Source organism: Carettochelys insculpta, chromosome 20 (genome assembly GCF_033958435.1).
Source record: "Carettochelys insculpta isolate YL-2023 chromosome 20, ASM3395843v1, whole genome shotgun sequence".
NCBI classification, from domain to species: domain Eukaryota; kingdom Metazoa; phylum Chordata; order Testudines; family Carettochelyidae; genus Carettochelys; species Carettochelys insculpta.
The window spans coordinates 26,408,685-26,434,760 of NC_134156.1; the positions used below are offsets into that span (position 1 = coordinate 26,408,685).

A 26,076-nucleotide genomic window follows, 5' to 3' on the forward strand; every position below is an offset into this window, starting at 1 on the left:
TGTGTGTAGACGCTTCATGGTCTCTTTTGAAAGAACTTGCTAATGTAGATACAGCCGAAGTATCTGGTTCTCTCTGAGTAAAGACTTGTTGGTGTGTAGTACCTGAGCAGGTTGCTTGTGTATTCTTAACCTTTGAGGAAGTCAGTTGTCAGGACTTATGGGTAAAATTTTCAAAAGCACCTGTGTGTCTTAGATGCTCTAAGTCCCATTGACTTTCAGTGGGATTTGGCTCCTGGACACTTCTGAAAACATTCCCTGCAATTCAAAGTGGAAAAGACTTGGCAATATGGTGTACTCTTGTCCAAGGAGGAACCTTGCATAGAAGTGCTTAACAGTCATCTTCCTGGATCTATCTATTTACAGCTGTTTTGCCATGTTGCTGACTGGCTGAAGATAGACTATTGTCTGATTGCTCCTAAAATATCAAAGCTTGCAACTCCCCTGTGTTGTAAGAAATGAATACGCTTCTGAGGGAGCGCATGAAAGCTCAATTGGAACCACTCTGTTCTTGTGAGCTTACAGAGCTGTGGGCTGTAGCAACTGAGACCCCTTAAAAAGTCTCAGAGGAGGTGGCGTGTTTGTCTGTACCATCACAAATAATAAGCTCTGAGGCACCTTAGACGCTAACTAATTTATTTGGTCATGAACTTTCCTGGGTAAAACCTGCTTCTTCAGATTTTCTTCAAACTTTTCATCTGAAGAAGTGGGTTTTACCCAAGGAAGCTCATGACTAAATGAATGTGTGTTAGTCTCTAAAGTGAGATACTTTGTCATGTCACAGAAAGTTAAGATGGTGCCATGTGTTCATCCATTTCTCTGCCCGAAAATGCTTTCTTGCCCTCTCAGATGCATCTTTGCATTACACCCTTTCCTGCAAGCTTTGTGTAAAAGATACTTGAGTTCTGCTAGGATCAAATAAAGGATCAGCCAAATTTTTTTTTTTGACATCAGTTCTCTGGACAGTGCTGCCAGTAAGAGGACCGTGTCCATACGGTTGTATGCAAAAAAAGAGTCACGGTTAGCTCACTCAGCCTGAGATGAGGTAGCCTGCCACTGCCTGCCTCAAATATATTTTCAGCCTGTAAATATGTGGTACTGTGATATGGTCTCTACACGCATTTACCAAAGCAGCACTGATTGGCTTGGCATGCAGGGGAGGGAATCCTGTTTAATAATAATTCAGGAAAGGTAAAGGTGAAGCTGAACTTTTAACCCTAAGCAAGTTTTTCTTCTGATATATCCCATGTTCAGTTTGTTGCATTTTAAATGTTTTCTTTGATTGTTGATTCAGCTTCATTTTTGAATATTGAACCTTGATTATTGTGAGGTATCTGCAGTCCTCTTCTATAAAACATTCAGCTCCCTAAGCCCCTCTCTCCATACTGTTGGTATCATCCTAAGCAATGTCACTTGTAACAGATTTACTTGTCTTTTTGGACACACCTCACGCTTTTTACTTTCCCACAGTGATGATTGTGCTCATGTAACATCATGTGAGAAGAGAAAACTTTCTTTCGTCTGCGATTATGCCTGTTGAGTGCTCTTATTGCCTTACTCACAATCTAATCAAAGTTTATCTTTCAGACATTTTTCTTAGGGTTTTTTTTTAAATGTTTCTTTTGTCCACATTTTGATCATGTTTGAATCTGCCTGTGTCTGAGAACTCCATCTTAATGGAATTAGTCAGAGCTGACTAAAATGATTGGAGGAAGTGGAACATGAGACAGGAAAGGGGCTAGACCCACATCCTTTCTCACTGCCATTGTTTTCCAGAGTTTAAACACCTATCCCTTGTGGAGCTGGGGGAATTTGTCTTGTGCTAAGGAGCTAAGATCTAGGGATGTTAATAGTGTAATGAGGAAGCTCTCTTTTTAATTGAGGAAATATTTGTGACTTAGTGGAGGAGCCATCTGTGTGCAGTGGTAACCTCTCTACAGCTCACTCACACATCAACTGGTGTATTCGCAGGAACTGTAAGATCTTGCTTCTGTAATTTGGTTTCAGGGAGTGGTCTCATTTGCTATAGATTACCATAACACCAGTTTAGTGGTCAGTGTACACAGAGGTCTTTGAAAATGTCAAGTGCTACAGAAGTATTAAGAATTATTAACTTAAGTCCGTCAGACAAGTCAGATTTCCTGACTTCTGGCAGGTGAGCTCAGCTATTTGAATGGACAAATGCACGAAGCGACAAAGGTGCCATATGTGTCTTGATGATGTAGCATTTGAACTGATGGTCTCCTGGCTGAAGTCATTGACTGATTTATGGCTACTTCTGTATGGGTCCTTGTAGCTGTAAACCAGTTCTCCATTTTTTGGCTTTTGCTGCTTCCTTTCTTGGGCTTTGGAGATGTTTTCTTGGAGAACTCTGGTGCCTACAGTGTGTGTGAGGGGAAGTATGCTAAACCCTCTGGAATTTCCCTCGGGACTCCAGTGTCCATCTCTGCTAACTGAGTCTGAAGAAAGTCTGGAAGCTATTGCAGGCTGCTCCTCTTCTCAGTGTGCTGCATTTCTTGCACAAGATGTTTACAGCTCCTGTCAGATTACTACATGGGGGAATCTAGTCTGCCTGTGTTTCCCTTCTGAAGAAGAGCACATCAAAGAAATAACAAGTTTGATGTGTCTTCTTGCTTCACTGAATGCACGTAATGGATTAGCAGCCACTGGAGGAGGAGCCTGCTGGCTTCCAGCAGTTACACAAAAACAAATCTCTTGGCTCTTTTAGATGTGTGTCATCCCTATAGAGACTGGATTAAGGCATGTGGTCCTACACACGCCACTTCTGACAGCAGGGTTGAAGGGTGTTGTCCCATTTCTGTTTCACACTCCTGCCCATCTGTTTCTGTAGGTTTTTTTTCACTTAAACAGTGTTTGTAGTTCTGGTGTTTTGTGAAGAACATTCTGTCACTCTGACCCTGTGCTGTTGTTTGTTTGCGGCAGTACCCACTATAAAAAGAATGTGCTTTGATCCAAGGAGCTTACAATCTCAGAACAAACAAGTAGAAGTCAGGGGAAGGGGAATAACAATAGATAATGTATACAAGTCAAACTTTTTCACTATAAACTAGATCTTTTTGATGCAGAGGGGTGTGCCTGCGTGCCTCAGTTTCCCCCTGTTCCAGATGATAGTCTGATTTCTTTCATGGTAGTTAAGGAATTTGAGTTGTTATGCCTCTGGCCGTCTCTCATTTTAGTCTACTTTTTTTGGGAATTAACAAAACAAGTTTGAAAACACAAAGCATACACTGCTTTCCTCTCTTGTCTTGGTAATCCTGTGGCTCTTTGGTGCAGGTTATCCACAGCTTGAATCTTAGGTACTATGTAGTGCTTTCCATGGCTTCTCTTGGGTTAGTGATCTTTTCCCACTTACAGCACACATGTCAGATGATTCCTTATGGAGGTGGCACAACAATGGTGTAGCGTCCCAGAATGCCTTCTCTTAAAGGGCCGAAGAAAGTGTCCCAACTATCAGTGCCTTGTTTTACAGTTTTTAAGTTGTACTTAAATGTGGACTTGATAGGGATTTGTGGATGAGCTTAGGAGGTTTTTCGCTGTATATGGGTGATTGTGCAGAAGAAGGCATGGAAAAGATTGTGTGACAACCTGACGGGTGGAGGACACAGGGGCAATATGGACCATGACCACCTAAGTTTAGTGGCAGGATTTAGTAGGGGCTGAAGGTGAAGTGATACATATGTTTGGAAGGCCAGAGAGGACGCTGTTGTAGTAATTAAGCAGGCCTATAGTGAGGGCCTGAATGAAAGATTCGACTGTGGGAATATATAGAGAGAGATGAATCCTGGAGGGAAGATGTGACGGGACTTTGGAATGGGCTGTATGTGTTGGGTAAGGGAGGCAGGAGGAATAAAAGATCACCAGCAAGTTGAGACCTGATTGATATGGGGTGTGGTGGAGTTAACAGTGAGGGAAAAGGAGGGTCAAGAAAGGTTCAGTGGGAAGATAAAAAGTATGATTTTTGTCTAGGTTCAGATGAGACATCATCTAAGAGGTAGTTGAGAGGCTAATGTGGAGGATTGGATGGAAGGAGGCAGGTTAATGAGGAACTGGAAAGAGTTTGAGAGTCATCAGAATGTGGCAGGTAGCAGAAGCCATGTAAGACGATCAGATTATCTATAGACTGATTGTACAGGGAGAAGAAAAATGGGGGCCAAAGGGCACTTTGGGGAAATGCACTCAGAGCATGGGACTAGGACCTGCTGTAAGAGATGCTAAAAGAATGGCCAGAAAAGGACAGGGTAAAGCTGGAGACTGACTGTATCCTGAAAGCTGAGAAGGCTGCCTGAGATGACAGGTCAGAAAGAAACCTGCCAATGAGAGTGTTTGTTTGTAGCAGCCTCGGCACCTGTCTCAGCTATACCCCTCCTTTGAAGAGAAATGTTGGCCTCCTCGTGGATTTTGAATGGAGCTTTGCTATGTCAGTGAGTTGTGAGCAGGACCACCTAATGTTCTTTTGATTCCTGCTTCCCTATCCCATGTGATTTCTTGGTCTGAGTCTCCTGAAACAGATCTGTTTTTTTGGGACCCATGGACTTGAGCTTATCTGTCAATACTGGCCCTTGCTCACCCAGTGTCCTTGACAGGTATAGAATCATAGAAGAGTAGGACTGGAAGGGACCTCGAGAGGCCATCCAGTCCAGCCCCCTGCCCTCATGGCAGGACCAAGCACTTTCTAGACCATCCCTGAAAGCCATCTATCTAACCTCTTCTTAAATATCTCCAGTGATGGAGATTCTACCACCTCCCTTGGCAATTCGTTCCAGTGTTTGATCACCCTGACAGTTAGGAACTTTTTCCTAATGTCCAACCTGAACCTCCCCTGCTGCAATTTAAGTCCATTGCCTCTTGTTCTATCCTCAGAGGCAAGGAAGAACAAGTTCCCTCCCTCTGCCTTATGACACCCTTTTATGCTTGGCAATAATTTGTTATACACAGTCTTAAGTGAGGAACTGAACTTTGGATTCCCTCAGATCTTTGCATGCAAATCTCCCTCCCACAGAGAAAAATCGATTGCTGGACTGTAAGTCTGAGTTGAATCCACGGAAGCCTTATTTTGAATTATGAATTGGCTCTTGGTGATGGATAAGGAAGGATTTGGCAGAAGAACCCTCATCTTTCCTAATCTGAGGGCTGAGAACAGAAAGTGTGACAATTTAAAGCCCTAGCTCTTGCGCTGAAATGCTCAAGGGTTTGATTTGTAAATGCACCATGCTAAAGCCTTACTGGGCAGATGCAGAGAGCTGAAGTTCATTTCAGTTAACTCTAGTACTAGTAGTAAGCCTCTTCCATTCCTGTATCTTGGAACATAGGCCATTGATGACCATTGTAATAAAAGTAATCCTTCAAACCCAAATCATAAAATCTAATATTTAGTTATTTAACTATTAATGCCTATAACACACAACTGAATTTTCCTCAAAATGTAAATCGTCTCGCTCTATTGTTAACCCAAGGTCTGACCAGTTTTGTTCAAAGAGAGGGGGTTTGTTGCCAGATATTGGAACTTCAGTTCTCATTTACCAGATATACTCATTTCTTACTCTAGGAGCCCTATGCACTCACTCATCAATTACTGTCCTTCCTCTAACCTCCTGTTTCCTTATACGGCTATCTGGAAAGTGGTGGCATCCAAACTCCAGAAGCATTAGTCCTCAGCTGTCATTCCGGACCCCGACTCTGGCTTCAGACGAAGCTGCAGGACAGAGTCTTGGTGGCACTGATGCATGGTTTCCCTCTAGTCCTGGATAAGAAACAAACCTTTGTGCTGGAATTGCTGGATCTCTCTGTGGCCTTCAGTACTGTTGATCATTCCATGCCTGGAAGAGATCTGGAATTACATGAAGAATGGGTTGGTACAAGCTCTGCTCAGGAAAGGGAAGAGTGAATCTAGTAGGGATGGGAGAAGGCATATAGTATTTGGAAGCTTCTTAGATTTCCTCTCTGATCAACAGAATCAGCTCACATGTTGAAAGGTGTACGGGCACTGAGGGGTTGTGTGGACTTTTCACCTGGATGCACAGATTGCCATAGTGCTGAGGGATGATTTTTCTTCGTTGCCTGAGGAGAAAATTATGCCGCTTCCTCTAACCTGAGGGGTTTCCCTTGGGGCTTATGTTGCCTTGCTAGGAGGGGTGAGAATGAATTTAACCATGATAGTTGGGATCATACTTTTCTCTAATGAAGTGTTTCTTTGGGAATGAGACCAGAAACAAAACAACAACCCAGAATCCGTAAACAATACACATCCCTTGTGATCTGGGAGATGGAACCCCATCTGGCCCAGCCTCTTAATGTTTGTTTAACTCTTAGATACGTGCTGAGGCATACAACCCGATCAGTCTGTGAGCACAGTCTTTACCAGCTAATCCGTCGTCTATAGTTTCACAGACAATTTTTAATGCTATGGAAGAGTTACCTCATTCAGACTCTGTGGCTTCTTCCAAGGGTCACAGGTCTATATGAGATGAGGTGGTTTTTTCAGATTTCCCCCTCTTCTCCAACTGATGACCTAAAGCACTTCCAGGAACTCCTTAGAAGGGTTTCTCAATCCAAGGTATCACCTTTCAGGACGTGCAAGATAAACAGTGTAGGCTGCTCACGATTCTGCAGCCATCTGTGCCCTCCAGAATAGCCTTACCTATGAATGAAGCAATCCTCAAACCCACTGAGGTCCTCTGGAAAAGACCAGCTTCTATCTTATCTACCAGTCGTGGGGCACAAATGAAGTATTTAGTCCCCTCTAAGGGCATGGATTTTCTCTTTTAGCATCCACAACGCAATTCCTTAATTGTGGATTCCGTAAACCACAAATCCAGGAACCCTCACTTTAAATCTACTCACTCTGGTAGAGAATGTAAGTGGTTTAGATTCCTTCAGCTGTAAGATATACTCTTTGGCCACACTGCAGTACAGAATTACAAATTATACTGCCCTTTTAGCCATCTGTGACCATATAAACTACATTAAGTTACAATACCTGGTACAGGCTTTCCAGAAACTAAACGCCCTATCCTGAAATCTGTTATAGTCATACCCCTAGATACACCCATTCATGAGAATTCGACTTTATGAAGAGTTTCATTTAATACCCCTACTTCAGCTTACAAGGCATTTCTTCACATTTACGAGGACCGATTTGGAAGCTGGCGGCTCTGGTAGGCAAACACCAAGGGGATGGAGTTGGCTGTGTAGGTCTTGACGAAGAGGCTGTGCAGGGGGGTGGCAGCACCCTGCAAAAGGGCAGCAGGCTGGTGCGGGGAGGTAAACTCGTCTGAGTCCCGGCAGTAGATCACGCCACTCTGCGAGACTTGGATGCTGGGCGCGCAGCCCATCCCAGCCCCGCTGCTGTCGCTCAACCCCGGGTGGCTACGGGGCCATCACTGCCCGCCCTGTGCGGCTGTGCCTCAGGCTCTGTTCACCATATGTGGCTCTCCTCCCATTTAGCACCTGGCTTGCCCTTGGCTGCCACCGGCAGGGCCACTCCGCCATGCAGCCCCGCACGAGAGAGGCATCGCCCCTTGCCAGCCAGGGTCCCTCTGTGCCTGCCAAGCTTCCTATGCGGCCAGCTGCTGGCAGCGCTCCTTCCCCATTTAACCTAAGCTGTGCTCAGGCCAGGCTGCCTCCCCATGCCCTGCTCTGCCCTGCTGCCCCCTTGCACCAGATTTAATGGGATTTGGTGGTGTTTTAGCATAAATGGGTGTACATTTTGGAGCTCAGGAACACACACAATTTTTTCCCATTAAAATTAATGGTAATTACATTTTTGCCTAATGAGAATTTGCCCTAAGAGGGGTTTTTCAGGAACGAATTACCCTCATAAGGCGGGGGAAGACTGTATTAAGGAGGGCTTCTCAATTGCTAAAACTGCTCTTCAGGCAGCAATGGATGTGGCTGACAGCTGATAGGGCTGCAGCCACTGCTATGCACAAGGTGTCATGGCTCTTATCTTCATGTATTCCAAATGAAATCCAGTCAAAGATGGAGGACCTCCTCTTTGATAGAAAGCAGCTGTTCTCCAGCACTACTGATGAGATGTTACCTTCCATGAAAGACTTCAGAGCAACATTGTGCCCTCTTGGAATGTACTCCCCTCCTAGCAAGAGATGCAAGTATGCTCCCTTCCATAAATCTAGGGAGCATAACTACTCCCAGTACAGACAGTGGCATAGGCAATATGATAAGCCTTAAAATAGATCAAACAAGAGGAGAACACATCAGGGCCAATCATCTACAGCCCACTCTACCTCCCAAAAGCATCAAATTTGATGACTTGGTCGATGGTGTGAGCGACCACCCTTTAAGTCTAGTGTATTGTGGGCCTACTTTCCATCATTGGCTGAAGCCCTTTACCATCAATGGACACAGGTTACATCCAACAAATGGGTCTTAGATATTGTCAGAGAAGGCTACACAATTCCTTTTATGAATACCCCCCGCCCCCCACCTCACCTTCTTCAGGGACCCATCTCACAAGCCCCTCCTACAGACAGAAGTACGGAAGCTCCTTACTTTGGGGCAATAGAACCCGTCCCTGACAAGTACCAAGACAAGGGTTTTTATTCCATCTATTTTCTGACAACCAAGAAATCGGGGTGGAGGCCTATCTTAGACCTCAGGGAATGGAACAGATTCATTGTCCACACAAATTCAAGATGGTAACCTTACAAACTATCATTCTGGTACTAGACGAAGGGGAATGGTTCTCAGCCCTCAACCTCCAGGATGCTTATTTTCATGGGACAATTCACCCCTTCCCACAGGAGTTTCCTCCATTTTGTGGTGGGTCAGGACCATTTCCAAAACAAAATCCTGTCTTTCAGACTTCTATGGCCCTGCAAGTTTTCTCCAAAGCACTTGCTGTGGTCACAGCATACCTCAGAAAGCAGAACGCTAGTTTTCCTTATTCAGATGAGTGCCTGATCAAGGGTTCCACTTGCCACCAAACTACCTTTATCATAAATACTACAAGGGAATGTTTTTCCCAGCTTGGCCTCCTTTTAAACTTACAGAAGTCCACTTTGAAACCAGCACAGAAACTAGAGTTCATAGGCGCTCTACTGGATTCGGTTTCAGCCAGAGCCTACTTACCTGCTCTCAGGTTGCAGGCAATCTGTGACCTCATTCACAAAGTCAAACAAGCCCCTTTTACTGTGGCTTGAACTTGCCTCCAATTGTTGGGGCACATGGCTGCCACAATGTTCGTAGTTCCATTTGCAAGACTACATATGCGCTGCCTCCAGCATTGGGTAGCTCACAATTACATACCAACCCACCCCAGATTATCGAAGGCCCTTGCACTTCCTACCTTAGTGCTGCAGTCACTAGACTGGGTGGACATCCCCAACAAACCTTCTTGTGGGCCTACCTTTCCATCCCCCAGATCCCTCTGTAACTAGAACTACAGATGCCTCTCTCATGGGCTGGGGGCTCCCTGTGACACTTCACCAATTCAGAGCACATGAGCTCACCATGAGAAACTTTGTATCAGTATGCTGGAGCTCAGGGCCATTGGAAGACCCTGCGCCTTTTTCTCCCATTGATATGGGGCAAAACTATCCGTGTCCTCACCGACAACATGTCCACTATGTTTTATATCAACTGGCAGGGGCGTGCCTGGTCACACGCTCTATGTGCCAAGGCACTCAGATTCTGGAAGTGGTGCATAAGGAACCAGGTAACCCTGATAGCAACATATATACCCAGAGAACAGAATACTAGGGCAGACAGGCTGAGCAGGTATTTCTGAGAGCAGCACGAATGGGAGATCGATACCAACATACTTTTTTTCCATCTTCTGCAAATGGGACTTCCTGACAATAGACATCTTTGTGATGCCCCACCATCACAAGTGCCACAGGTTTTGTTCCAGGGTGGGAATAAGCCGAAGATCGCAGGGGGAGTGCCTTTGTGATTTGCTGGGCAGCTTCCTTTTTCTATGTATTTTCCCTAATCCTCCTCATTGCCAGAGTGATCAACAAAAGCAGGACAGATCAAGCAACTGTAGTACTGATTGGCCCAGACAACCCTGGTTTCCTTACTTACGCTATCTGTCAGTCAACTGACTGATCCCTCTCACGATGGTGCCAAACCTCACTCGGCACCACATTTCACTCCAACAGCAAAACCCTGAAACTCGCAGCATGGTTTCTCCCTGGTTTGAGGATGAAGAGCTTAGCTGTTTGAACAGGGTCAAAAATATCCTTGTAAACGGCTGTCGCCCCTCCACTAGAAATACCTATGTTAGGAAATGGACATGCTTCCAGCAATGGTGTATGACCTGTAATCTGCATCCTGATTCTGCTTCCATACCTACCTAGCTCAATTATCTTATGGACCTCAGTGATGCAGGCATCTCAATTAGTTACATTAGGGTGCATCTTGCTGCGATTACAGCTTTCCACTACTCAAGAAATTGCTTTTCTATCTTTTTGGGCACCCAATGGTGAAACATTTCTTAGTGGGGTTATGAAAAGTATGCCCGAATCTGCATCCCCACGGGACTTGAACTTGGTCCTAGATACATTTACAAGACTACCATTTGAACCGGTTGCCGCAGAATCCCTTCAGTATGTGTCCATGAAGATGGCTTTCCTAGCAGTCATTACGTTGGCCAGAAGGGTTGGGGAGATCGCAGCACTCATGGCTGACCCACCCTCAACTTGGAGTCTGTAAGGACTTCAGGTAGAAAAGGAACAGAGGAGAGCTGTGTTGCATGCTCTCTCCTCAGTGTGGTGACATCACGGTCTGGCTTCTGCACATGTGCAGCACGTGGGGAAGAGGAAGTTGGCGCACTGCTCTGCCAAGCTTTCCGATCTGCAGTGCAGGGATGCACCGACACCTGTGTGGAGCACCTGCAGGGACACATCCTGGAGAGCAAATGTTGCTGCATGGAAGTGAGTAACTTCTCCTTGGTAGTGCTAGCTTGCTTCAGTTGTTGGAGTTTCCTGATTTCCCCCGCTCCCCACCCCCAATATCTCAGTGACCAAGGACCATTCCAAGTCCCAGGTCTAGGAAGCCATAATGGTACTGTTAGACATGTGCAGATGGAAAAGTCAGCATCAATTTCCTGTGCAACGCATAGAGTTTATTGGAGTGGTTCTCAGTTCTGTTAGTTTGAGAACGTACCTTGTCCGGAAAAGGTTCCGGATGATAACTCATCACAGGCCTCTGTTTTCTGTTGTCAGGGTGCGTGTATGCCTGCAACTGCTGGGCCACATGGCAACATATACATTGTGGTAAACCCGGCGGTAGACCCTTAACTGGAAGCTTCCGGAGCCTTCTAGAAGGACAGTATACTGGGTCTATTTGGAGACCAGGGAGTAAGACCCCTCTTAATAGAAGAGGGATCCCTTTAAAAAAAAAACAAAAAACCATGGCCCCAACAGAGTGCGGGGGACAACTGAAGAAAAAACAGGGACGGGAGTGGAGGTCAAAGGTTTAAAATGAGGGAACCAGAAGGGGACACCAAGCAGAGAACCCCGGACAGCACCCACAGCCCCTCAAAGGTGTCGAGAGAGCCAGTGGATGCCGTCCAAAGGAACTCCGCCCGGATTCGTGAGCGGAGCGGAAATAGGCCCCACAGTCACAGACTTCCCCACCTGCCAGCCTCCTCTCCCGAGTGTTATAAATGGCTACCTTGGCCATAGCCAGGAAGAGGCTGACGAGGAGGTCCCACGATTTAGTGGGGCCACGGATGGGGTGTGCTAGAATGAGGAGGTGTGGGGAGAAGTGCAGCCAGAACCTCAGCAGGAGGTTCTGGAGGAGCCGGAAGAGGGGCTGCAACCTGACGCACTCGATGTAAATGTGCGCCAGGGTCTCCCTCGTGCCACAAAAGAAACAGGTATCCGGGAGGGGGGTGAACCGCGCCAGGTACACGCCCGTGCTCACGACCCCATGCAGGATTCTCCAGCTGATGTCCCCAGCAGGCCGCGGGACCAGGGAAGAATAAAGGCTGGCCCACCAGGGCTCCCCACCCTCCGAAGATGGTAGAAGGTCCCGCCACTTGTGGTCTGGGCGGGACATGAGGGTGGGATAGTGGAGCATGTGAAGCACGAGCGTGTACAGATGATGTCTGGGCGGGGCGCGGTTCGAAAGGGGACTGGCTGCAAGGTGTGCAGCCGGTTGGGATGATGCAGAGGAGGGGGGCGGGAAGGCTCACGGAGCCGGGGGCCCACGGAGAGATCTGGAGGGCCAGGAGTGAGAGGGGGGCGGGTGCACCCTCTCGCAAGACCCGGCGCAGGTAGACGTGAGCAGCAGGCGGCAAGGCGGCCTTCACCTCCTTGAGTATGTGCCAGGGAGAAAGTAGAGGGGAGAGCCCCATGCACCGGGCGAGCGCTGGGGCCTCCATCCAGTCTCCCCGGCCGTAGTCCAGGAGGTCTCCGACCCTGGTGATTCCACCGAGGACCAGCCTCCGGCACACTGCAGGGGACTCCGCCGCCTGCACCCGGACGTACGGGTTGTGTAGCAGGGGCTCCGCGAGGAGGTCTTCCCCCGTGGCGGCCCCTAAAGACCTGGAGACTGAGAGCAGCCGCCAGGTGTGGAGGAGAGCCTGGTGGAAGGCCAGCAGCTCCGAGAGGTCTTGCGGATGGCCTCTCAAAGGCAAATAAAGGAGCTGCTGGTCGTATCGGAGCCCTCGGAAGCGACAGAGGAAAGCGTGCGCCAGCGTGCTCCATGCTGGACTATCTGCACTATTGCTGTTAAGGAGTCCCTGCAGGGCCCAGAGGCGGAAGACATGGACCTGAGTGCGTAGGCAGGTCAGGCCCTGCCCCCCCTCCTCCGGGGGGAAATGAAGAACCCCTGCAGGGACCCAGTGCAGTCCTGGCCAAAAGAACTCCAGAACTACCTTCTGGAGGGCGGCCAGGAAACTGGAGGGTGGGACAAGGGTGTTGAGACGGTGCCAGAGCATGGACAGGACTGGTTGGTTAAGCACCAGTGCCCTCCCCCGGAGGGAGAGGCACTGGAGCAGCCCCGCCCACCTCCGCAACTGCTCAGCCACCCTGCCCTCTAAACCCTGCCAGTTTTCCAGCGGAGAGGGTTGCGTGGCAGATAGAAAGACTCCTAGATAGGATAGCGGACCCGCGCTCCACCATATGGCCTGAAGCGCGGGTGGGAGGTGGCCCGCCTGCCACCCAGCCCCAACCACCAGGCCAGAGCTCTTGACCCAGTTGACCTGGGCAGAGAAGGCTGCCGAGTAAACGGCTTGGCAGGCCTCCAACCGCACCAGGTCTCCCGGGTCCTGGACCACAAGGAGTACATCGTCGGTATACTCTGACAGAACCAGCTGCAGCTCTGGCTCACGGAGCATCAACCTTCGTCCAAGGAGATGGAGGAAGGGCTCGATGGCCAGAGCGCAGAGCTGGCTCGACAACGGGCAGCCTTGACGCACTCCTCGCCCAAAGCTGACCGGAGCGGTCAGGATCCAGTTGAGCTTGACCAAACACTCTGAGGCAGTGTACAGCACCCGGAGAAACCTGATGAAACGGGCTCTGAAGCCGAAAGCCTGCAGAGTGCCCAGGAGATACCCGTGGCCCACCCTGTCGAGTGCCTTCTCCTGATCCAGGGACAGGAGGGTGAACGACAGATCATCCCTACACCCGAGCTCCAAGAGATCCCGGACCAGATAGAGGTTGTCAAAGATGGTGCGGCCCGGGATGGTGTAGGTCTGGTCGGGGTGGACCACGTCCTGCAGCACGGACCCCAACCGACAGGAGATGGCTTTAGCGATAATCTTGTAGTCCATGCTGAGGAGCGAGATGGGACGCCAGTTCTGAAGGTCGCGGGGGTCCCCCTTTTTGGGCAGCAGGGTGAGGACGGCCTGCCTGCACAACAGGGGGGAGGACCCCGTTTTGCAAGGACTCGGCCCAGACGCTGAGCAGGTCTGGACCGAGGACGTCCCAAAACACGCGGTAGAACTCCACGGTCAGCCGCCCGTCCATGCCCGGGGACTTGTTGGTGGGCATGAGACGGAGGGCTTCCGAGAGCTCAGCCAGAGTGAAAGGGAGCTCTAGCCGGTCCCGGTCACCCGTGCTGACCGAAGGGAGTTGGTCCCAAAGCACTCTGCAGGCGTCCACGTCGGTCGGGTCCGGGGAGAAAAGGGTGGCGTAGAAGGCGCGAGCCCTCTTGCGCATCTCCGCTGGACCCGTAAGAGGGGTGCCATCCTCCGCAAGGAGGCAGAGGATATGTTTCTTGGCACCCCTCTTTTTCTCCAGGGCATAGAAGAAGCGGGAGCCGTGGTCCATCTCCTGAAGGAGCTGGATCCGTGACCTCACAAAGGCCCCCTGTACCCGAAGGGCGTTGAGGGCCCTGAGCTCGTCCTGCTTCTCCGGGTACATGCCGCAGAGGGATGGATCTCCGGGGCTGGCGGCCAGGCGCCTCTCCAGCTCAAGAACCTCCCGCTCCAGCTGTGTCCTATCAATGCATCCCGCTGCCGGCTGGCGCCCTGGGTATAGTCACGGCAGAAGAACTGTGCGCACACCTTTCCCAGATCCCACCACCGCCGCGCTGAGGTAAAGGCACACTGTTGCCCATGTCAGGACAGCCAGAACTCCCAGAAGGACACCACAAAGCCCACATCTTCCAGCAGCTTGTTATTAAAATGTCAGTAGGCCGACCCCTGCTTCCCCGGCGAGAGGGAAGCCTTCACGGCCACTAAGTGGTGGTCCGAGAAGGGGGCCGGCCGCCTGCTGGAGGAGTGGGCCCGCGAGACATGGTGGCGAGAGATGTAGATGCGGTCCAACCAGGAGTGCATGGATTTGTGGCCTACCACCCGGACGTAGGTAAAGACGGTGTCCTCATCCGGGTGGTGGCTGCGCCAGACATCCACCGGGGAGCGATGATTGATAAGCTCCCTGAGGACGTCCGCAGCGGCCAGGCACTGCTCCATCCCTGTACGGTCCCGTTCCTCGAGGGTGCAGTTGAAATCCTCGCTGAGGACCAGGCACTCGTGAGGATCGATGGAGTCAAGGAAGGCCGCCGCCTGCCGGAAGAAGGATGTTCTCTCTGGGCTGGATGTTGGGGTGTAGGCGTTGACGAGGTGGAGGGGCAGCCCCTCCACCCGTACCTGGAGATACAGCAGGTGGCCTGGTACGACCACGACACTCCCCAGCACCTCGGGCTGCAGGTCTGGGGAGAACAGGGTCACCAACCCAGCCCGATGGGCTGAGAGGTGACTAAGGTGGACCCCGTCTCCCCACTCCAGCCGCCAGCTGGCTTCGGTGGCCGGAGTAGTGTGGATCTCCTGGAGGAAGGTGACTGAGTACCCCCCCTCTCGGAGGAAGGAGAGCACCCAGCACGTGCGGAGACCCGACCCACAGCCCCTGGTGTTCAAGGTGGCAAAGATGATCGGTGGCATTTAGAGGGCTGGGGAGGATCCTCGCCATAGGGAACGCCAGCAGCCCCCGTGGGGCCGCGCAGCAAGCCGTGGCCGACGCCATAGGTGATTAGGGCATCACAGAAGCTGCAGGCCCGTGGGTAAGCCGTGGCGTCCCTCCTCCCAGTCCCCTTGCCCTCCTTCAGAAGGGCCCTCACGGACTGAAGGATGAGATGGAAGTCACCCCAGCGCTGGAGGGCAAGAGCTACTTTGTTCTTGGAGCTGCGAACATCCGCCAAGAACTTGCGCATCTCGTCCGCCAGCACATGGGCTGCCGAGGCCTTGGGGTCCTGAGCGTCCCTCGGCCTCGTATCCTTTTGGGCTCCGTGGCTGGCAGGGAAGGTCAGGCAGTGGCTGGGGCTTGGTTTTGGGAGGACTAAGGGTGGCGGAGGGAGAGCAGCCCCAGAGGTGCTGGGAGAGGGCGAGACAAAGGGGGCCTCCCGAGGCATTGTGGCCTCGGGAGCAGTTATGAGCAGACAAGGATCAAGGGGAGGTGCAGGAAGAATGGGGATGGGGGCAGAGGTGATGAATGTATTGGGGGGAGGGTGAGTGTCGTGGAGAGAAGGGGAAGGTGGAGGGGGAAGGGGCGGGGGAGAGAGAGGAGGAGGAGAGTGTGGAGGGGGTTGGGGTGCAGTTTCAGGGACAGGACTTTAACTGGAAGAGGGGGCGGAAGAGGGGGTATGAGTAAGAGGGGTTGGGGGGGGGGCTTTTCCAGGCGGCAAGAGGGGAAGGGGGGATAAGGGCGAGGTGCCATTGCGTCTAACAGCAGGCACCAGTGAGGTGGAGGGGTCGGCATTGGGGTTTTTGATACCGGGGGGGCAGGGTACGATGGGAACACAAATCCCTCTGGGATATCCGGGGGCAGGACAGCTACAGCTGGGAGGTTATCCTCAGCTGGGGGGGCAGTCGCACCCTGTGACGTCCCAGAACAAGGGAGGATAATGGTTGGGGGATCGCTGGCAGGTGGGGAGAGAGAAGGTGAGGGGGGCGGCTGGGTATGGGTGTCTGGCCCATAGGCCTCTAGCAGCCAGCCCCCTACATCCAGAGCAGCTGGCGTAAGGCCTAGGGCAGCAGCACAGGGCGGGGTGGCCCAGGAGGGGACTATACTGGTGCCTCATCAAGGGGCCCAGTACCGGGTCTTTTACACCTTGGGGGAGGCCCGGTGCTTCGTGTGTTGGGCGGCGGGGCATGTCCGGAGGGATTGCCCCCTGGCGCGGCCCAAAAGAGAAGAGCCCGGGACCTCCTCCAACCCAGGGGGTGCCAGCTACACGACCGGCAACACCTTGGCCCAGGGAGGTGAGGAAAGGCAGAAGGGCAGAATTGGGAAGGAAGGGAGGGACAGAGGAGAAAACCACCAGCACGCCCAGGTCCTTAAGTGGCTCCAGGGGCACAGAGATGCCCCCGACCACCAAGCCTCTCTCCACCGCCTCCTGCGCGGCGGCCTCTAACGCCAGGAAGAAGATGATCTTCCCGAACATTCGAGAGGCCGCCACCACGGCCGCGGGCCCCACCACCCGCGCCAACGCCCGCACGTAGGTCTCCACGTGAGGCAGCGGACTCTGTGCCTCCTGGTGAGGGCAGGGAAGGGGCCACGACCGTTGGGGATGCTATTCCGAGTGGAGGCGGAAGGAGCAGGGTGCAAGGTGGCCGCCGCCACCTGGGCGTACGACCTGGGCGCCGGGGGATCCGAGCCCTCAGGAGCAGTGGTGGGAGCAGGGGGGAGGGAAAGAGGGGCTGCATCAGGCGCAGCGGCAGCTGGGGGTGGAGGGCCCAGCTATGGGAGGTTTGGCCTTCCGGGCAGGGCTCTTGCCCTTTTTGGTTTTTTGGCCCTTCCTGCCCTTTTGGGGGGGTGGATTAGGGGTGGGGTCACCGGAGGAGGATGCTGCAGCGGGGGCAGCAGGAGCCCCGGAGCCAATGCCTGCGCCCTCAACCATCACAGAGTTCCCGGCAGCCCTGGATGAGTTGGCTGCTGCTGCAGAGGTGGAAGGAGTGACAGTGGGGGGGTAGGGGGGCATCTATGGACAACCCCGCAGTGGTTGGGGAGGCCATTTTATAAGGTATAAGGATTCGTGAAAAAATGGGAGTGGGGCCTTTAACTAGCGGGGGAGGGGAGAGGGGAAAAAGAAGGAGAAAAAGAAAATGGCTGCGCCTCCCCTACTAGCCAGGCTGAGGACCTGGACAGGCAGGGGTGGGGCAGGAGGGTAAAACAAAGGAAAGGGAACACAAAAAAGCCACAACTCCCAACACAGGATAAGATGGCTCCTGTTTCTGCACTGGGATGTGGGGGGAATTCAAGATGTGTGTGGGGGGAGGTGAGTGCAAGGAAGGGGAAGGGGCTCAGGCACCTAACAAAAGAAGGGGGAGGGTTCGCAGGCACAAAGGGGAGGGGGAAGAAAGGGGGTGGCAGAGGGTGTAAGGGAGGGATGTGCCTGAGGGGTGGGCCCACAGCAGCTGCTGCAGAGCCTTACAGAAACAGAGGAAGGGGCAGCTGGTGAGGGCCCCAGCGGCAGCTGGGTGTGGGGGGGGGGGCGGTGAAGGAGGCAGTGGCTGCAGGGGTGGGGCAGGGACCACCCCCCACCCCCAACTACGTAGCCACCCCTGTGGAGCCCTGGTGGAGAGGGACCCCACCTAAACTCACCACCCCCCCAGCCACTCCACAGCAAGCTGTGGAGGGAAGCCCGGCCACTGCCCAAGAAAACCCCTTACCACCTCCGAAGCAGCCAGTAGATGGAAAGAGTGGGCCCAAATGGAGGGCCAGAAAATTCCCCCCCAAAGATGGGAAAAAAGGGGGGGAAGGGTACCCCCTTCCCTGCCAAGAGGCAGGGCAGCAAGAGTCCCCCCACACACCACTCACCCAGCAGCTCCAGGCTACGTCTACACGTGCACCCAACTTCGAAATAGTTTATTTCGATGTTGCGACATCGAAATAGGCTATTTCGATGAATAACGTCTACACGTCCTCCAGGGCTGGCAACGTCGATGTTCAACTTCGACGTTGCTCAGCCCAACATCGAAATAGGCACAGCGAGGGAACGTCTACACGGCAAAGTAGCACACATCGAAATAAGGGAGCCAGGCACAGCTGCAGACAGGGTCACGGGGCGGACTCAACAGCAAGTCGCTCCCTTAAAGGGCCCCTCCCAGACACACTTTCATTAAACAGTGCAAGATACACAGAGCCAACAACTAGTTGCAGACCCTGTATATGCAGCACGGACCCCCAGCTGCAGCAGCAGCAGCCAGAAGCCCTGGGCTAAGGGCTGCTGCCCACGGTGACCACAGAGCCCCGCAAGGGCTGGAGAGAGAGTATCTCTCAACCCCCCAGCTGATGGCCACCATGGAGGACCCCGCTATTTCGATGTTGCGGGACGCGGATCGTCTACACGTCCCTACTTCGATGTTGAACGTCGAAGTAGGGCGCTATTCCCATCCCCTCATGGGGTTAGTGACTTCGACGTCTCGCCGCCTAACGTCGATTTCAACTTCGAAATAGCGCCCAACACGTGTAGACGTGACGGGCGCTATTTCGAAGTTACTGCCGCTACTTCGAAGTAGCGTGCACGTGTAGACGCAGCCCCAGAGGGAAACTAGCCAGGAAGGGTGGCGTGGGGGGAGGAAAGAAGCAACCTGCCCAAGGCACCGAAAGGGAAGCTGGCCCGAGAAAGGGGCCAAAAGACAGTCCCAGAGGGGGCTGAAGCAGCCAAAGGCTGCCTGTTCCCCAATACTCACCTCCCAACTGCGGGGCTCCCCAGGTGGGATCCCCGCAGCCTGGAGGACAGATCGTTTCTGTTCCCTGTCTAGGCCCAGACCTTCATTGGTCAGATAGGCCCTGTGCTCCCTATAAAAGGCTCCCTATCTGGTAGCAGGGGGGAGGTTTTGGGAGGTGCACCAGAGGAGCAGAGCTAGGGCGGGAGCACAGCAAAAAGGTACCACGGGGAAGTGGTGGGCAAAGTGGCCAAGGGTGAGGCTATTACTTTGGGGCAGGGGTAAAGGTCCTGCTGGTTGCCTCTTATTCTCATAGGGACCCTGGGCTGGAGTCCAGGGTAGAGGGTGGGTCTGGACTCCCCCCACCCTTCCCCTGAGGAATCACTTTACTGGAGCCCGCATGGGCTTGCAAGGGGACTGGTATTATTCTCCCTGTACTGGTCCTGCCTATGATGAGGATGGCTCGCTAAGCAGAGACCCCTGCCTTTGGAAGGGCCTGGGCAAGAGGGGGGCCTCCGTGAGTCTCTGAGGCAGCTCAGATCTGCCAGGAAGCACAGGGACCCACAGAGGCTGACAAGGGACTTTGTCACAACATATATTTGGGATCTCTCGTATGCAGCCTTTACAGCAATGGCTAGCTATGATATACACCCTGGTCAGAGATCATCTGGACAGGGTTGTCACCGTCAGACCTCCATTACTGACTATGTTACAGTGGTGGGCCAATCCTGAGATTGTCCTCATCAGTCCCATTGGAAAGCCTGAGGCCTTCGGTGTCACTGATGACAGACTCTTGGATCTCAGGGGAAGGATGGTAGGATCTCAGGCCTACCCACTCACTCCCCTGGGCTTTCGCCCAGGGACCCTAAATAGTGGCAGCTGATGGGCTTTTCCTCTGCCCCAGTAACAGAGGCCTTTCCCTGTACCACCTTTCCCACTGCTTCCCTCTAGCATCTTCTCCCAGGTACTTGGCTGCGTCGTCCCTTTCCTCTAAACCTCAGTCTTCCCGTGTCACTTTCTAGTCTGTTTTTCCTCTATTTCCCCTTCCTTTATCTGAGAAGACCCTTTTAAAGCTGAGCCTGTTTTTAACTGGCTGCGGGTGTCTAATTACCTTGCTGCTGCAGACCAGCTTTTAATGAGCTTCAATTTTTTTTTTTTTTTTTCAGATGTGGGAAACAGAAACCCACTAACCCAGCTCCTGGTGTATCTGCCCCTATCAGGCTCCTGCAGCCCACTGCTTTCAGTCTTTCACACACCAAAGAACTCAGAGCAGTCTGCCTAGTGTGAGAGAGGTTCCTTCAAAACCTCTCTGGCCACATGATTTGGATGTTGACAGACAATGCAGTCTCCCTTGTTTAATATCACTAGATATGGAGGGTCATCGTCCCTTTGTTAGGAAGTGCTGAGCTTCTGGTAGTTTTGTGTTCAACATGCAATTCACCTGGAAGCCTGTCACTTCCCTGTGGACAGGAATGCGTTGCTGGAATGAATGAGCAGATCCTTTCTCCCCACCAGTGGTTGCGTCACCCCAAACTGATGCAGTCACTTTTCCAGGGGTGTGGGACTCCCCAGGTAGACACTGATGCTCTCTTGAGGCCCTGGACAGGGGCATGCTCTCTGATGCATTTCTCCTGTTGTGGTCTGGGGAGCTGCTGTATTGGTTTCTGCTGTTTCTGCTGGTCACCAGGGTCTTGTCAAAGATCAAGATGGACAAGGCTCAAGTCATTCTGATTGCCCCAGCATGGCCACACCAGCATTGTTAAGTATGCTGTTGGACCTAACAGTATCCCTCCAAGGCTGCTGTCCAGCAGCCAGAACCTCCTGTCTCAGGATTGTGCTTGCCTTCTGTACCCCAGTCTTGCTTCCCTTCACATCATGCAATGGATGCTGCATGATTAAACACTGGAGAGCAAGCCTACTCTGGGGAAGTGCAGGAGACCCTCTTGGTGAGTTGAAAACTCTCCCCTAGGTTGATTTACTTGGCAAAGTGGGCCAGGTTCTCCCACTGGCCCTCTGAGCATAACATTCCTGATAACTTTGAGGATATTCTGTAGATTACCTGCACATGCTGAAGAAGCAAGGCATAGTCCTTTTCTCCATCAAGGTCCATCTAATCACCATTTCAGCTTTTCATCCACCAGTCCAAGGCTCCTCAGTGTTCTCACACAAGAAGTTTACCTCTTTCCTGAGGGGGCCTTGAATGTTTGTTTTTTGTTGTAAAAAAACCTGTCTGTCCCTCAACAATACCTCAGCCAGGTCCTGTTCAGGCTTACTAGACCACCATTTGTGCTTCTGGGCTCTCACCTGTCTTGGAAGGTTGTCTTGGTAGCTTTTTCAACACATAGGAGGGTGTCAGAAACTAAATTACTGTCCTTGGAATTGCTTTACATGGCCTTTTATAAGGACAAGGTACAACTGCAGTCTCATCTGGCCTGCCTTTCCTAGGTTGTCTCTTTCTTCTGCATGAATCAGAACGTCTTCCTATCAGTGTTTTGCACCAAACTGCGTAATTCTAGTGAGGAAAGGCATTTGTACGGCCTGGTGATGGCAATGGTGTTCTACCTGGAGCAGACCAAACCTTTACACAAATTATTGCAGCACTTCATTGTGACAGCAGATTGGATGAAGGGCCTCCCACTCTTCTGTCCAACCATTTCCAACTGGATTATGTCTCACATCAGGGCGTGTTGTGAGCTAGCACAAATTCTGCCACTGCCTCTGGTAAAGCCCACTGAGTAGTAGCATCCTTCAGTCTACGTAGATTATGGATCGCACCCTTCGTAGTTCCGTTTGGCATCCTCATTTGCAGCGTCGGCTGTGACTGTGAAGACCCACATGAGAGTGACAGTCCTTGTTGCGTCTGTTGCATATGTAATGGGTGTCTGGCAGGTCCTTGCTGTGCTTTCTGTGGGCTCGCTTCTCCTTTGCTAGTTGTCTGATCCTCACCTTACCCTTCTGAAGGCCCTTGTATAGTTCCTGCCTCCATCTGCTGCGATCATCTGCCAGCTCCTCCCAGCTGTCTGGCTTGATGTCTACTTCCCTGAGGTCTGTCTTGCAAACATCTTTGTAGCGCAGCTGGGGGCATCCGGGAGGTCTTTTGCCAGAGGCTAGCTTGCCATACAGGATGTCTTTTGGGATCCTTCCATCATTCATCCTGTGGACGTGGCCAAGTCAGGGGAGCCGCCGCTGCCTGAGGAGGGTGTGCATAGTTGGGATTCCAGCTTGCTCAAGGACAGTAGTGTTGGACACTCTGTCCTTCCACGATATTGCAAGGATGCGCCTGAGACAGCGTAAGTGGAAGACGTTCAGCCTTTTTTCCTGGCGGGCATACAGAGTCCAAGTCTCGCTGCCGTAAAGGAGTGTGCTGAGGATGCAGGCTCTGTAGACTTGCATTTTGGTGTGAGTGTACAGCTTGTTGTTATTCCACGCTCTCTTGTTGAGTCTGGACAGAGTTGTGGCTGCTTTACTGATCCTCCTATTTAGCTCAGTCTCCAAGGACAGGGTGTCAGTGATGGTAGACCCGAGGTAAACGAACTCGTGGACGAAAAGCCCACTGAGTGAGAGCATAGATATCTTCGGCGGCCTTCCTGGTGCATTTGCCCATCCAGGTCACCTGCAGAGCAGCAATATGGTCCTTGGTACAAATGTTCATGCCACATTGTCATCACTCAGCAGGCTGGAAAGTACACTGGATTCAGCAGAGTGGTGCCAAGAGCTGAACATCCATGAACTCCTGCCCACCTCCATTGATACTGCTTGGGAGTCACCTAACCTGAAATGAAAAGACAGTTACTCGTTTTGTGATTGATTTTCTGCAAGATGTTTCTCATGTCCATTTTATGACATCTCCCCATTATTGGAGTTTCCAGCAAGAAGGAATTAAAGTTACGGGAGCTGGCAGCACCTTTACACTGTGATGTATGGGTGCCAATCTAAAGGGCACCAGAGTTGCTCCCTTATGGGTACCAGTGAGGGGAAAAACTTCTGGCACTGGTGCATGTGGTGAGCACCAGACCTAACATGGAATAAACATGAGCAATACGTCTGGAACATCATTTATGAAGCAGATAACTGTCTTTCTGGTCACTGCAGGAACACCACTTCCATGAGTGATGATAGCTAGGATGATGGAAGCATTTTGCCACTAATATAGCTGTGTGGCTCTTGGAGTTAGGTTGGCATAACTACACTGCTGAGCGGGGTGGATTCTTTACATCCCTGAGTCATGTAGTCGTGTTGATCTATGTAAAAAGTGTAGAACAGGCCCAAGAAAGAAATGCTTCTCTCTTTTGGAAAAGAAGAAAAGCATCACTTTCTCTGGCAGCTGCTGCTGTTGTCCAAAACTTGACTCCTTTCTTGACTCTGAAGTACCTATTTCCCTCATCTCCTCCTGCAAAGTTTGTGATCAGCTCTACAACACTGTTGGTGTATGCCCTGCCTCCCCAAAGTTCTGAGCCATGTATTCGTCTCACACTTTGGGTATTTCACCTGCCTTCTGTATGGTCTCCAAGTCCTTACTCTCCAAAATAAATGAAATAATACTGTTGTCCATAGTAACAGAGAGGAAGCCGTGCTAGTCTATACACTATCAAAACAAAAAGCAGTCAAGTAGCACTTTAAAGACTAACTATTTTGCTAGTCTTTAAAGTGCTACTAGACTGCTTTTTGTTGTCCATAGTGTATGTCTGGTACAAAGACCCAACTGCGTTATCCCTCTCTTTAGATTATTATTGGTGACTCCTTTCGTTAGAAGCTGTACATATACATAGTAAGAATATGCAAAGTGAATACAGTGTAAATTGTAATAGACAAGCTAAACTAAGCTACATAAATGAAGAAAAATGAAAAACTGTTGTTGCCCATTTAGAGATGGGGAACCGAAGGATGGGGAGAGTGACTTGTCCAAAGTTTAAGGAAAATCAGGTTCTCTGAGTCCCTTGTCCTTACCCCAAAATCAGGATGAGGATCAAGATTAACTTTTAGACACATGGGGTCTGCATTTGAAGAAAGAGTGGATGTTTTGAGCCAAATTCTGCTCTTATTGACCTTGTGGTGTTATTCTGGATTGACCGTGATGTAGGTAAGAGTAGAAAGTGACCCCGATCTTATCTAGTACTGTCTCATTCCGTGAGTTTGAGAGGTTGGGTTGTCATACAGACTGCTGCACTTTCTTTTCCTTCCCTTGCAGGGAGTATGTGGAGCGGCACTGTGAATTCTCGCCAGTCTGTATTTACATGCGAGATGAGGTAAGTCAAATAAGGAGAACCCACCTCTACTTTCCATTCTGAAAAATGTTTGCCCTCTCAGCTTTCTTGAGGGGCAGTGGAGGAGCTTTGGTCTTTTTGAAACCTGATGTATGTATATGGACTGAAGCCCTGCTGGAACATAACCCTGAGCCATTCAGGCCTCTGAGCCAATAAAATGTTCTAAGTCACCTGTTCGTATTTTTTTTTAACTTTTCTTAAAGCTCAAGTCACAACAGTTACTTCAGTTCAGTAAATATTTTCTTTTCTTCTTGTTTTGATCTCTGTAGCATTAACATTTTTGCTTAATATCTGGTGTGAGAGCATTTTAGTCTCACTTCCCCAGCTGTCCCCATCATCTCCTTCTGAATTCTATGGACAGATCCTCTTTATTCCAGGGCTGGGTGGGGAGAGGGACGTGGATGGAATCTATGATTTCAGAGCCTAAAGGTGTAGCCTTTTAACTCATCTCTGGGTGGAAATGGCTCTGAAAAGAACTCAGATGTGGCCATGTATGTCTAGCTAAGTTTGCAGCTAGAGTGCTTACAAATAATACAGAACATTTGCGTAAGTTGTGGTGGGAGGCTTTGTCTGCACCTGCAGAAGTGGTTCCTGTGTGCTACCCTCTAGATGGTACAATGCTGGCTTTGATGCATTTGTTTCTGAGCACAGTCTCCTTGGCTGCCTTCTCTAGAAAACACGTGCCATAATTCTCTGCTTCTATACTTGTTGCAGATAGCAGGGAAAGATGCTCTGGAGAGGATGACACTGAAGTCGCTTGGTCTGACTGGAGGCAATGCCATCATCAGGTTAGGAGGAGCAAAGGGCACTTGTTGAGCACTTTCCTCTTCTTCTCTCATAATTTTTCACTTTTTAGTGGTACATTTGTTTTGTTTCAAGTATCGAAAAATGCATTAAAAAAGTTCAGAGAGAAACATCATGGCACTTAGTAATTATTGTATTTGCCTGTTTTATCTGAAACAGCTGCCCAGATGTGTTGTGGGAAACAGCTGCAGATGCTGGCATTGACCAGTGTGCAGATTAAAGGGGCTTTGGCAGATTTGTTTTTTTCTCTTGAGTAAAACAAACAAATTGAAAGCGGAAGTCCCTCTGACTGCAGAAAGGATGCTACCATATGTTTCCTACTTTGGATTTTAGGCATATTAAATTCACAGTGCCTTCCATACTTCTTGCTGGCTGGGATGTAGGATTTTTCATTCCACATCTACTAGCCAGTCCACCTGCTCAGCGTATTGGTGGCTGTACGGATAAATGTTGCTGTTTCTTGGCTGGAGGTTTTCTCTGGGGAGGTGGACCATTCTTAGGTTCTTTAGTAAAGTAAATAGTAAAAATAAATAAAATAAATAAAGAGAACTTATTTTATTTAGCCGTCCTAAGTAGGGATGTTAATGATTATTTGGTTAACCAGTAAGAGTCCCTCTAAATATATGAGGCTTACAGGTTACAGTTAACCAGTGGTGGCTGGAGCAGTCCTTAACTGCGGTGGTGCTTCAGCTTGGCTGGAACAGCCCTAGTCCATGGTGGGCCTGGTCCAGGAGCACTCTGGGCAGGGGTGTTCCAGCCCAGCTGGAGCCCCTTCTGCAAGAATGGGAATGCTCCAACCTGACTGGGCTGGAGTAGTCTTCCTCACTCCTCTACCCATTTAATTTGGTAACTGGTTACACTGAATGCTTAATTGGTTAATTAAAGGGGGTATTACATGGGATATTACATCAAATTAAA

At 50.7% G+C, this 26,076-nt stretch overlaps 1 protein-coding gene across 1 annotated transcript in view; it reads left to right on the forward strand.

The window, feature by feature from the left end:
- ASPSCR1 (ASPSCR1 tether for SLC2A4, UBX domain containing) overlaps window positions 1–26,076 on the forward strand; it is a 133,548-nt gene that overhangs the window by 22,539 nt on the left and 84,933 nt on the right. Inside the window, exons 5-6 of the mRNA XM_075014451.1 lie at window positions 24,279–24,336; window positions 25,069–25,142. Coding sequence (XP_074870552.1) covers window positions 24,279–24,336; window positions 25,069–25,142 — 132 coding nt within the window. The remainder of the gene's footprint in view (window positions 1–24,278; window positions 24,337–25,068; window positions 25,143–26,076) is intronic.